This window comes from Tachysurus fulvidraco, chromosome 9 (assembly GCF_022655615.1).
Source record: "Tachysurus fulvidraco isolate hzauxx_2018 chromosome 9, HZAU_PFXX_2.0, whole genome shotgun sequence".
Lineage (NCBI taxonomy): Eukaryota > Metazoa > Chordata > Actinopteri > Siluriformes > Bagridae > Tachysurus > Tachysurus fulvidraco.
Genome location: NC_062526.1, coordinates 2,966,329 through 2,980,382, shown reverse-complemented (window position 1 = coordinate 2,980,382; position 14,054 = coordinate 2,966,329). Strand labels below are relative to the sequence as shown.

The window sequence follows — 14,054 nt, the reverse complement described above, 5'->3', positions numbered from 1 at the left end:
TTTTTTACATATTATACAGAAAACAATAGCATAAAAGTTTCCGGAACCGATTTACAACTGACGATATACAGGAGGGGTCATGTTCTTCTGCACAGATATTCGACAATTATACATGTTATTGTACATATGGAACATTTCTGTTTCCTAGGCAGATGTTAGAGGTTCAGTTGCAATTTAATGATTCAAATTATCATCATTAAGCCTCTGTGGTTCTTATTATTATTATTATTATTATTATTATTATTATTATTATTATTGTTATTGTTATTATTATAATTTTTTTTGTGTGACCCAGTTAAATCTGGCCAAAAAAACAGGTCAGATTAAAGTGTCGCATTCACACCAAGCTTTCTTCAGTCTGATAATCCTTTGAGGACAGACATATCCGACCACTGCTAAATGCATGTTTCTTAAAATACACAGGGTGAGTCATTGGATGCAATGTTTTGTGTCCTGTCTCTCTTGTCACCTTGGCTTTGGAACACGCGTAAACACATACGAGCATTTCCAACATTAGTCAGTGCTGACCACAAGCCCTACAGCAGCGATTATCCACTAGCGCTTGCAGTCCACATCTGACATGGTCAGAAACATCTGCTTTGAGAATTCCAGCCAAGAAAACGGTCCTGAAATAGTTTCCACTTTAAATTTCATGGAAAAACCTTTGCAGTGTCCTTCACCGAAGGGCGAAGACGGTAACGGTATCCGATTTTGATCTTATAAAACATATTTCTCTGTGCTCTTGTTCAGGTCATTCTGCAATCTCCTTTCAGCCTCATTCAGTAAATCCAAAAATATAATGTGTCCTTCTCAAAGAATTTGAAAGAATATTTAAAATCACCTGTCAACCTGCTTCGACGCTCACTTTTGTTCTCCGTCGTCAAGTCCGAAAATAGCGTCCGTGCTCGTGCATCCCAAAGCATCCCGACCTCCTGCTGTGACCTTTTCAGACTTCACCTTTCTACTGCAAATCTTTTTCCCCCAAAAAGCCTCTTGAAATACGGCATGTGGTTTCATCCTTCTTAGAGTTTCTGAAAAAAAAAAAAAAAAAAAAAAAAACACACAACCTCTGCACATAGGATCCAGATCCAACATTGACCTTGCTGTATATGTGTGTTTCAAGTGAGAGGTTGGTCTTGTTTTAAAACTTCAGGGCCTCGTGTACGCCGACGGCAGACAGTCTGCGGTTGATATTACGGTAACGACACCGTAGCAAATCCCAGTAGGTCGAGCGCAGGTCACGGTTAAAGAAGGCGTAAATAAACGGATTGACGAGCGAGTTGGCGTAGCCGAACCACAGCAGCGTCCTCTCGATCCAAATCGGGACACAGCTACACTCGATGCCGCATATAAACGGCCTCGCCGTGGTCAGGATGAAAAAAGGCAGCCAGCAGATGGTAAAGACTCCAAGGATGACACCCAGCGTGGTGGCAGCCTTCTGTTCACGCCTGAAGATGGACATGTTCTGGCGTTCTGGGCTGAGCAGTCGAGACAGCGCGACGCACTCCTCGGCCACCGGGTGCTGCTGCGTTTTCAGCCCTTGCATCCTCACCGACTCAAAGCGATGCTTGGCACCACTCTTTCTCGCCGCCTTGAAGATCTTATAATACATGAAAAGCATGACAAGCATGGGGATGTAGAAGGCCACAGCGGTGGAGTAGATGGTGTAGCTGAAGTCCTGGCTGATCAGACACACTCCTTCTTCGTTGATGTTCTTCGCCCAGCCGCAAAATGGCGGAAGAGTGATGGACGCCGACACCAACCACACGCCGAAGATCATCTTTGCCATCAGTTGACCATTCTGACGTGCAGGGTACGTTAAAGGTCGTGTGATGCCCAGATACCTGTGAGTGTAAAAGATTGTAGAAACTTGATGAGAGTGAATCCAAAAAAAAAAACAATCCACCACACCCAGTAATTGTTAGGAACAAAAAAACTCTAACGTTTCCATGCCATGTTTTCTTTATACATACAACACAAAACATTTTACACAGTTTTCAAAAGGAAGCATTTTCTGGTGGTACAGGTGGGTGGGTTATGATGGTTAGGTTGTTTGGGTGTGGGTAGTTAGAGACATTTACATTTAAAGCATTTGGCAGACGCCCTTATCCAGAGCGACGTACAGAAGTGCTTAAGTCTCTATCATTGGATGCATTAACACTGGTTCACTAGGTTACATACTTAAGATACCATGAGTCCATGGGCGTAAATCCCGGGACATGTCCACCCGCATCCGAGGATTGTCCCCACCCAAAAAAAATTATTTAAAAAATATCGCACTCTCTATTGTGAAAAATATATGCATGTATACCTGAATAATTGTGTAAGAAAAAAAAAACGCATAAAATGCATTTAGAAACAGTTGAGTTCCACCCTCCCCTTCCTCACAGTGGTTTGACCCACAGTTCCCCCTCCCCTTCCTCACAGTGGTTTGACCCACAGTCCCCCCTCCCCTTCCTCACAGTGGTTTGACCCACTGCCTGCTTTCCCAGTTCATCTCACCTACTCTGTACACACGAGTCAGGTGTGTGGCTGCGGCTCAATTAATGTTGGACTCCATTAATTGGAGGATGTTATTCACTTTAAATAAAGCGATTCTCTTTAATGTAGTTGATGCAGATTCATTCATAAATTAGTTGGGCAAAAATGCTGATTACCGACGTAATTGTCCATGAATCTGCAATATATTAGCGATTAAAATATTACTCATCTAGTTAACGGTAGCTTGTTCACAATAGCTTGTTGCGTAGTGTACTGTAACTAACACGCCAAAGCCGTCGAGAAAAACTTTGAAAATAACCATAATGACACGTCTCCATGCTACAATAATACTGATAAACGCAAAGTTTATCACTGTGGGGACATACAGTGTCTTCATAAGTACAATTTGACTGTATTATTTGTGTCCCCCCTTCAAAAATTGCTCATGAGAAATTTTATATTTATTGCCCCCCTACTGTTAAATGAAATTTATGCCCATGCATGAGTCTAAAACATTGTCCGAGGTAGGTTGGTTAAGTTAGTTTGTTTGGGTGTGGGTAGTTACTGCAGGTAGGAGGGTTAGTTTGTTTGGGTGTGGGTAGTTACTGCAGGTAGGAGGGTTAGTTTGTTTGGGTGTGGGTAGTTACTGCAGGTAGGTGGGTTAGTTTGTTTGGGTGTGGGTAGTTACTGTAGGTAGGTGGGTTAGTTTGTTTGGGTGTGGGTAGTTACTGTAGGTAGGTGGGTTAGTTTGTTTGGGTGTGGGTAGTTACTGCAGGTAGGTGGGTTAGTTTGTTTGGGTGTGGGTAGTTACTGTAGGTAGGTGGGTTTGTTTGTTTGTGGGTAGTTACTGTAGGTAGGTGGGTTAGTTTGTTTGGGTGTGGGTAGTTACTGCAGGTAGGTGGGTTAGTTTGTTTGGGTGTGGGTAGTTACTGTAGGTAGGTGGGTTAGTTTGTTTGGGTGTGGGTAATTACTGTAGGTAGGTGGGTTAGTTTGTTTGGGTGTGGGTAGTTACTGTAGGTAGGTGGGTTAGTTTGTTTGGTTGTGGGTAGTTTCTGCAGGTAGGTGGGTTAGTTTGTATGGGTGTGGGTAGTTACTGTAGGTAAGTGGGTTATTTTGTTTGGGTGTGGGTAGTTACTGTAGGTAGGTGGGTTAGTTTGTTTGCGTGTGGGTAGTTACTGCAGGTAGGTGGGTTAGTTTGTATGGGTGTGGGTAGTTACTGTAGGTAAGTGGGTTAGTTTGTTTGGGTGTGGGTAGTTACTGTAGGTAGGTGGGTTTGTTTGTTTGTGGGTAGTTACTGTAGGTAGGTGGGTTAGTTTGTTTGGGTGTGGGTAGTTACTGTAGGTAGGTGGGTTAGTTTGTTTGGGTGTGGGTAGTTACTGTAGGTAGGAGGGTTAGTTTGTTTGGGTGTGGGTAGTTACTGTAGGTAGGTGGGTTAGTTTGTTTGGGTGTGGGTAGTTAGGTAGGTGGGGTAGATTGGTTTGGTGTAGGTAAATAAGAAGGTGGGTTATGTTGGTTGCTTAAGTCAGGTCATATCAAGAAGCTTTTATTGTCATTTCAACCATATATAGCTGATGTAATACACAGTAAAATGTAAACGTTTCTCCAGGACAATGGTGCAACATTAAATGACATAAAGCTACATAAAACAACACAAAGCTAAAGACTTTAGTCCTAGGCACATAAAGTGCATCATGTGCGACCTAGAACACCAGGGCCAGACAAAACACAGTGCAAACAGACAAAATAAAACAATACAAGACAAATACACAAAATACACAAAATGGCACTGACTGGAGCGCATAATGTATACTATAAAGTACATTGTGCAACTTGAGCAATTGTAAACATATACAAACTTAACTTAAGCTGATTTATTTATAGTTACTGTAGGTAGGTGGGTTAGTTTGTTTGGGTGTGGGTACTTAGGTAGGTAGGTAAGATTGGTTTAGTGTGCATAAGTAACAAGGTGGGTTAGGTTGGTTGGTTTAAGTTGGATGGGGTAGGTAAATTATGCTGATCGCTGTAGGTAAATAATAAGGTGGGTTAGGTTCGTTGGTTTAGGTTGGATAGATGGTACATGGATTAGGTTGATTTAGTGTAGATAAGTAAGTAGGTGGGTTAAGTTTGTTGGGTTAGGTTGGATGGAGTAGGTAAGTTAGTGGGCAGGTTTTGTAGGTACAGTAAATGTGTAGGTAGATCAGTTTATTAACCCCAGACCAAAAATTCACAAATTACAGCAACAATCAATAAAGTTACGTGTACAAGCAAGAGTAAAGAATAATATTCATTACACATTTATAAAATCTAATATTGGATATAAAGTGAGTCTGGTGTTTGACAGACACTTTTAAGTGTCAGTGCAATTTTGGAGTATTAATTAACCCCAGCGAAGGTGAGAACATGCAAACTCCACACACAAGGCGGAGGCGGGAATCGAACCCCCAACCCTGTGAGGCCACCGTGTCCCCCCTAGTAAAATGACATCATTGTTTTTAAATAGCTGAACAGTGCTACGGCAGAATACTTCTCCACTTTTTTCACATATCGCAGCTTGTAAGGAAACAGGACAGAGTGCAGGTTCTGAGGTGATACAGTTTCCCTGGACAGAAGACTTAAGGGCTTTAACTTTCGACCAGACAATGGCAGCTTGGCTGAACACAGGAGGCTTGAACACTTTGAAACTTCTGGTCAGTATTAAAGAGACTCAATCACGTTACATAGTAAAGTCATATTTAATAGTTTAGTGAATCTGAAGAGCAGCAAAACATTCACCACATGCACCATAATCTGCTTTAAACAGACGGAAACCAAGTGTCCGTGATGCAAGGTCAAACCAGGAGACCATCACTGGGCCGATTAGGAAGAAGACGCCTTTATGTTTTCACATATACATTACATCAGTGGTCCCCAACCCCCGGCCGCGGACAAAATAGTACCGGGCCGCCCAAGGAACATTAAATTATTTCCATTTTATTTACTGTGGTGTATTTCTCTCGGGTTTGTACGACTTTCCATGGACGAGAGGTTAACCGGGAGCTGAGAGACGTCACCTAAAGCCGCACAGATACCGCACATGCGCAAAATATCATGATATCGGGCCGGGTTTAGGTGACATCTGGAGCTGAGCGGCTGCGAGCGGCAGTGGTGTTGTAGCTTTGGTGGAGAGAGAAGGTGTGCATCGCTCTTCTCTCTGTTCACCGGTACTTTGTCATGTTTAACAGTGCTTGGTGTACGTGTATAATTGTGTTTGCTCAAATTTAACCCACAAATTAGCAAAAATGAGCACGAAACAGACGTCGTTAGAAAGTTAGAAACTCTGCCGGTGTTCTGGATTAAAGTCATGGCAGAACACCCTGAGATTGTCACCACAGCACTTACATCCCTATCACCATTTCCGACATACTATCTGTGTGAAGCGGGGATTTCTGCAGTGACGGCAACCGAAACAAAACAACGGAATAAACTTCGGGTGTCATTGTCTCCTGTTACCCCAGATTGCAAAGAAACAAGCTCAGGGTTCTCATTGATTTAGTGTTGTAGTGAGTTAAAAAGGCATGATTAAATACAATTAAATTAAAATTATTAATTTTAATTTAATTGTATAGCCACCAGTCCTCCCCCCCACCCCCACCCCCAGAGGGCCGCGGTAAAATTATCAAACAATGACCGGTCCGCGGCGAAAAAAAGGTTGGGGACCACTGCATTACATCACGGTGAGATTCCTTCTTCACATATCCCAACTTAACCCCATAATATCACTATACAGACAGCATGCATTTACAAAGCAACCTAAAACCTTAGCATTTGCATTTGTTCTGTGTTTTATAGGGTAGAGGTGTCTTCGTGTTCCCACGGCGAGCAGCTGATGCTGATTTGGGACGATCGGCGGCTCGATCTGTCCAACGCGATCCTGTCCACTCGTCTCTTTCTGTGTTTTTCTTCTCTTTCTGTGTTTTTCTGCAGGATTCCTCTTTGACTGAGAAACGGCAGGAGAACAATAGCCCAAATCTATTATCCCAGCTTACAGTATAATTCTCTCATTACTTCCCCATGAAGTCGTAACAGTAATCATTTTAGGGTTCTTATTATTTGCCAACATGTGAAATTCATTCTGCGGCTGGAAGAAGATGACTGTAATCACCATCATCACACTTTTATTCATTATTACACACTATGTAAATTGCATACGTTTTTTTTCTTCTTTTTTTTAAAAGATGACAGTAAATGTTCTGCCTTCCGCATTTTTTCCAGTCTTACACTGTTAGACACGTTCACAAGTCATGGGCCATTCAGGTCTTTTCCTAAAGCCTTTATGTGATCTTTCATTTGTCAAAAATATATCTTTTATTTATAACATTATTCCTCAGAAATGTGGAATCAGTGGTTCAAATATGACTCATATAATAAAATCTAAACACTTCAACATCTCCATCTCCCTCACTCTCTCTCTTTCTCTATCTCTCTGTCTATCTCCCTCACTCTCTCTCTATCTCCATCACTCTCTCTCCCAGTCACCCCCTCTCTTTCTCTCTCTCTGTCTATCTCTGTCACTCTCTCTCTCCCTCTCTGTCCCCCTCCCCCTGTCTCTCTCTCTTTCTCTCTCTCTTTCTTTCTCTCTCTCTGTCTCCCTCTCTCTCTATCTGTCTCTCTGTCTCCCTCTCTCTCTGTCTCCCTCTACCTCTGTCTCTCTCTGTCTCCCTCTACCTCTCTCTCTCTCTCTCTCTCTCTCTCTCTCTGTGTCTCCATGAACAAAACAAAAGATAAGGAAATAAAAAAAGCTTGGGAAAAAAAAACATTTACAGCGAAACCTCTCTAAAAGGAATGTAAATCTCTTGTGTATGTGTGTGTGTGTGTGTGTGTGTGTGTGTGTGTGTGTGTGTTTACTCCAAGCTTGTCATGACACGTCCTTATAAGGCTAGGAGGAGAAACCGATATTAAAATAATGAACAGAAACTACAAAAAGGGTGAAAAGTTAAAAAAAGGAATTGTCTTGTTGGCTCTTGCAAGGTACTTTGTCCTTTTTGACCTTTAGAAAAGAAGAAAAAAGACATTTTGTGCACAATGTTGTACCTGTTACCTGAGTGTAAGGCAGTATCACATCACGACACTCCACACACTCCTACAAACATGGCTGCCACGGACTTCGGGTCCCAGCAACCTCACGCTCACCGTCGTCGTTCTAATTGTTTTCACCTGTGTTTAATTACGTACGTTTGGTTTACACTTTTGTTTCAGTTCACACGTATGTCTGTGATGTTTATTCCAACTAGCCTTCTGACATCGGCCCTGTTCACACTGCAGGTAAACCAAATCCGATTTTTTTTGGTGTCAAGTGACCAGGTCAGACTTCTTCAGGAGTAGTGTGAACACTCAAATCTGCCCCCACTTCCATATGTGGTCCTGAATCAGACCCAAATCTGATTTTTTCCAATGTGGCCGCAGTGTGAACAGCCGAGGCGGATTTGATGCGACTTCTACGTCAATCTACATCGACATTCGTCACAAAAAAAAAAAAATTCATTCAAAAAAAAAAATTATTTTATTTATTTATTTATTTTTGCGCCGACGAAAACGTGACTGGTAACGTGTGTGGGTGTTAAGAGTGTTATATAAAGTGGTTACGTGAACCGGCTCATAATGTTTGCGTTGAATACATCACATTATAGCATTACATGATATATGATATACTTCCTCCATAACCTCGCCAGTTTTTTAGCACGACGGCGTGCTGCGTGTGACGTCATCGTTATCGTTCGTTCTGATATAGACCACATTTTTAATGGTAATGTGAACAGCCAAACAAAAAAATCTGATCTGAGCAAAATATCCGAATTGAGCATTAAGACTTGCGGTGTGAACGTGGCCTTAGTTGACCCAGTTAGTGGACTTTGTACGTTTGTATCCTATCAGCAAGTGTGTGCTTCCTGATTGGCAGAAGTCAAATTCATTCATCTTCAGTAAGCACTTAATCCTTGTCTGGGTATCTCAGCAAGTCATGAATACGGCGTGGACGGGACCCTGATCCAAGAGCCGGTAAATACACGATAATCCATCAACCAGGGTGTTTTTAGGAGGCGGAGACAACCGAAAGACATCTCGCTCATCCCACTCAAAACTTTGCGTGTGAATATCTGCCTCTGAACCACATAGAGCTCAGAGAGTTCACTCAGACCTGAGATATGCTTAAGGACATTGGCATCTATAAATATAAAATGCTTTAGAGTGAGACTGAGTACATTAGCCTCGGGTGCAAATCTACAAGAGCGAACGCGACTCGGGAATTATGTCTTGTCTGAGTGAATAGATTTGGGGTTTAGAGCTATAAAGATCACCAACACACTCCAACGGTATTTCATAGTCCAGACACTGTTTTATCGATCGTCGGATGCGAACCAAGACGCTGTCTATGTGGGTACTCCGGTTTCCTCCCCCGGTTGATTGGCATCTCTGGAAAATTGTCCGGAGTGTGTGAGTGAGTGAATGAGTGTGTGTGTGTGTGAGTGAGTGAATGAGTGTGTGTGTGCCCTGCGATGGGTTGGCACTCCGTCCAGGGTGTATCCTGCTTCGATGCCCGACGACGCCTGAGATAGGCACAGCTAAGACTTCCCGAGGTGCCTGAAATGTATCGACGCCACCAGGTTTGATCTTTTCACCCCTCATTTTAATCCGTCTGTTGTGTTCATCGGAAAGATATCACACCAGCTTCAAACCGCTGACTAAATAAAAATACAACACATTCCTTAAAGTAGTGTATTTATACCTCCTTCTGGTAAGTAAGAGAGAGATATGTTTCCTGTCGTTCACTACTCTGTTTATCTTTGTCATCGTTACTACATTTATTATTACATTTACGCCAAAGACACTCCTAGGTCACAGATTAGGATTCCATCAGCCTAAAAACTATGTTAGGTGAAATTTTATATTACTTTTTTTTTTTTTAAATAAATAAAACAATCAGGGAAGATAATTGTTATTATTTGTATTATTAGTAGTATCTATTAGAATCTTGGGCATGGTTGATCAAGCTAAATACGATTGTAATGATTCACAGGAAATGTGGTACTGACGGAAATAGAGTTTGCGTGTATGTAGATTTAGATATAGTGTGAAGTATATTCATTCATTCATTCAATCATTCATTCATTTTTTCTACCGCTTATCCGAACTTCTCGGGTCTCAGGCGTCATCGGGCATCGAGGCAGGATACACCCTGGACAGAGTGCCAACCCATCACAGGGCACACACACTCTCATTCACTCACACACACACACACTACGGACAATTTTCCAGAGATGCCAATCAACCTACCATGCATGTCTTTGGACCGGGGAGGAAACCGGAGTACCCAGAGGAAACCCCCGAGGCACGGGGAGAACATGCAAACTCCACACACACACGGCGGAGTTGGGAATCGAACCCCCGACCCTGGAGGTGTGAGGCGTACGTGCTAACCACTAAGCCACCGTGCCCCCGTGTGAAGTATATATTATATTATCCTGCAAAATATTAAAATGATATAAAAAAGTATTTCTAGACGTATTTTAATACTCCCGCAAACAAACAGCTCTTACTGTACCAAAGACTTTGGTCAATACGAGATCGCGAAATCATTTAACACGTCTAACGCACTAATAACATCCTTCATGATGGATGACGGTGATGTTAGAACGCGGTGCTGAAACACAGCCGGAGGAAGATGGCCGTATCTATAATATTAAAGAACAGAAAGAAGAAAGAGGAAGAGAATTAAATCTCATTTCGTTCGTATCCGTAATCCATAAGCGGACGCGGCTTCACGAACAGTCGAGAGAACGGTGCGGGAATTTATGCGTGTGCGTTCAGACCGAGGCGAAATGTCACCGAGGCTGTTCTGAGAAATCAATCTTTGAAAAAAAAAATTGCAGTTCATTAAGTTCACCTGTTGTTCTCTCTCCGTCGTTACCACCGTGGGCTTTATACTGTAGCGCCGGTGGCAAAGCTATTATCAAACGCTGACACTAATTGCAGAGTTGGAGTCTACATGTTCACGTCACATTGGGTATGAAAGTGCGAAAGGGATCAGGGAGAAAGAGAGAGAGAGAGAGAGAGAGAGAGAGAGAGAGAGCAAGGTTATTGCAGGGCCTGGATTAAGCATGCTGATCTCCATCCAGATTGAAAAGACGTCAATAAAAAAAACATTTATGAATTGTGACAAATAAACATTCTATATATCTGACAGTATGAGCTCTGTTATTCACTCGGGTGAATAAGAAGGATTTTTCACAGCAATGCTGGATTTTTTACTGAAATCGAGCACCATTAAGAATAAGATTTTATATGAAACAATAAAGTTTTATCATTCATAATTCAGTCATTTTAATTCTATTCATGTGCTGAATTTTTTTTTTTACATATTTATATATTTTCCTCTGTTTCTTCTGTACCGCTAATTCTATTTTATTTTAAATTCCATTTTATTTTATTTATTTTTTATTTATTTGAATATTTATTTCTTTACAATTTTACAATTCTATTCCTATTCTATTTTTATCCACTTTGACTTATAACATTTGAATATGACTGAATATTTGTTCTGGTGTATAATATTTATATATATATATATATATATATATATTCGATTCGGGTTCGATTCCCACCTCCGCCTTGTGTGTGTGGAGTTTGCATGTTCTCCCCGTGCCTCGGGGGTTTCCTCCGGGTACTCCGGTTTCCTCCACCGGTCCAAAGACATGCATGGTAGGTTGATTGGCATCTCTGGAAAATTGTCCGTAGTGTGTGAGTGTGTGAGTGAATGAGTGTGTGTGTGTGCCCTGCGATGGGTTGGCACTCTGTCCAGGGTGTATCCTGCCTCGATGCCCGATGACGCCTGAGATAGGCACAGGCTGCCCGTGACCCAAGAAATTCGGATAAGCGGTAGAACATTAATGAATGAATGAATGAATGAATGAATGAATGAATATATATCAGAGAGATATGGCAAGAGCTATCAGGGTCATGCTTGGACAATTTTCTGCTGGAACATTATAGGCGCTCCGGCAGTGTGTCTTGTACCATGTGGTTTTGTTTACATTTTGTGTTCACGTGTGTCTACCATCCCCCCCTGCCCCCAGCCTTCATTTCTTCACGCCTCTGCACACTTGTTCCTAATTGATTGATGTGTCTCCTATTAATCCTTGTTGTTGTGTTGTCTTTGTTGTCGTGGTCTCTGTTCGGTGTCTCCAGTGTGTGTAATTAGTTTTGTAGTTTATTGAGTTTCGGTTTCTTTTCTTTCCCTAAGTTTTTCAGGCAGCATTTTCTGTTTGTAACGGTCGGCCCGGAAGCAAAGCCGTCGTGTCGCTCCAGTTCCCTGGTGTAGAAGGAAGGCGTCATGTTTACTACGGTGACATTAAGCTAAATTCTGAATCTTCCAAATGCTCTGGTCAGTTTTTGCAGGAACTTTACATTCTCGTGGACCTGAACATGACTCTAAATAAAACAAACTGTGATCGGTTGCTTTACGCGTCAATCAGATGCCTTCTTGAGCCAATAAAAGCTGCTATGGAGGTCAGACTTTCTGCTGCAGGTCTGAAGCTCTGTCTACATGCAGTTTTCAATTAAAACAGAACTATTTTAAACAAACAAACATAACAATTATTCCTTAGGCTTAAGTTAAATATAGTTACTTAATGTATAACTATCACAATGATATTTTTTATTTGATTTCAATTATTATAGCAAACAGCCTTTGTGGTATTTGGAATCCAGGCCACGATAGTCTCAGACGAAGACCGTATTTAAATTTTCGAGTGAAGAGCCAGCAAGCTGTTAGCGCTACTCCGTCTTCTGTAACGCCTGAGATCTCGTGTTCTCGCGGCCAGATTCGGATGAGGTCAAGCCGGTCGTTCGACAGCGTCGTGTCGAACAGATGAAGTGTCGAGCTGTTTTCCAATTCGCTTCAGAGTCTGGTGTTAGCTCACAACGAATGATACGTCTGTTCCGTGAGTGAGAAAAAAAGCTGAGAGCTCAATTCCACATCGCTAACTTAATACATTAGCAATAATTTCTCCCTAACTAGCATCCATTGACAAAGCTAGCTATGTAACATTTCTGAGATCTGGACCACTTTTTATTATTAGGTTCAAACTGCATTCATTGCATACCGCGAATTAACACCCTTGCATGTAGGGCTTTTTCCAACAACAGGAAGCTCACTAGGGATATTTTTGGCTTAAAAAAAAAAGCACACACTCAGTGGTGTGTGAAACAAATGAAGTGGCTAATTGCTCTCGGTGCCTCAGATGGCACCTGCTCTATTGAGACACTATTGACTCTACTTAATAAACACATCAATAACTCTCCATTAGCGAAGGTGGCATTAATTAAGTCGATATTCCGCCGCCATCGTAAAGTCCCGTGTTCGTATAAATACCACCTGTCAGTCAGTGAGGGTGGTGAAGCGTGTTAACAGTCGTAGCTGTGTGAAATCATGACAGCGTTATTATACTGATGATGTCATGTCCTGGGGGGGAAAAGAAAAGCTATCGGTACATTTCTGTTTCATATGGACTCGAAAACAAGATAAACGATAGGTCTCAGTGTCCGACAGTGGCTTTGTCATTCATTCATTCATTCACTCATTTTCTACCGCTTATCCGAACTACCTCGGGTCACGGGGAGCCTGTGCCTATCCCAGGCGTCATCGGGCATCGAGGCAGGATACACCCTGGACGGAGTGCCAACCCATCACAGGGCACACACACACTCTCATTCACTCACGCAATCACACACTACGGACAATTTTCCAGAGATGCCAATCAACCTACCACGCATGTCTTTGGACAGGCGGAGGAAACCGGAGTACCCGGAGGAAACCCCCGAGGCACGGGGGGAACATGCAAACTCCACACACACAAGGCGGAGGCGGGAATCGAACCCCCAACCCTGGAGGTGTGATTCAATGGCTCTGTCATGTTTTATAGAATTTTTTTCCCCCAGAATTACAACTGCAGCATTTGTATTAACGTCTCTAAACCCTGCGACTTATCAGAACTTTTCAATCAGTTAAAAAAAAACAAACGAACGATTTCGTGGCTGTGACTCGGATGTAAAACGATTCGGCACAATGTTTACTTTGAAGATAGAAACTTTTCTGTGGGAAAAAACAAAACAGTTTTTTTAAACAAATCTATCACCGCTAGTATTCCAGAGAAAAACAGAAATAATTCTAAAACATTACAAATTCCCTAAAAGTCCTGAGCATCTACTTTTACTTGAGCTTCATACTGTACAGTATAAACACCAGTGTGGAGTGAGACATGACAAAGACATTCAATACTCAACATGGACACAACAAAACAGGGACAAACTCCTCTTTTTTTGGCGTCTTCTGGAAAAAAAAAAGCCATTTTTCATTTTAGTAGAACTGTTAAAAGTTTAAAGTTCGCCTGAAGTCTCTTGTGACACTTTATTCGATTTCCACAGAAACACTAAGTCGGTGTGGGCGTGTCATGTATAGATTAGCCCCTCCCCCTTTTTTTATATCCAATTATTATGTGAATTAGCTGCTGGTATAAAAGTGATCATTAAAACAGTGTCAT

The 14,054-nt window shown here is 42.0% G+C and overlaps 1 protein-coding gene across 1 annotated transcript in view; it reads right to left on the bottom strand.

Annotated features, from left to right (window-relative positions):
• Nucleotides 1–1,035: 1,035 nt before the first annotated feature.
• Nucleotides 1,036–14,054, bottom strand: part of htr7c (5-hydroxytryptamine (serotonin) receptor 7c) — a 49,724-nt gene continuing 36,705 nt past the window's right edge. Inside the window, exon 5 of the mRNA XM_027162768.2 lies at nucleotides 1,036–1,844. Within this exon, the coding sequence (XP_027018569.2) occupies nucleotides 1,142–1,844 (703 nt within the window). The 3' untranslated portion in view covers nucleotides 1,036–1,141. The remainder of the gene's footprint in view (nucleotides 1,845–14,054) is intronic.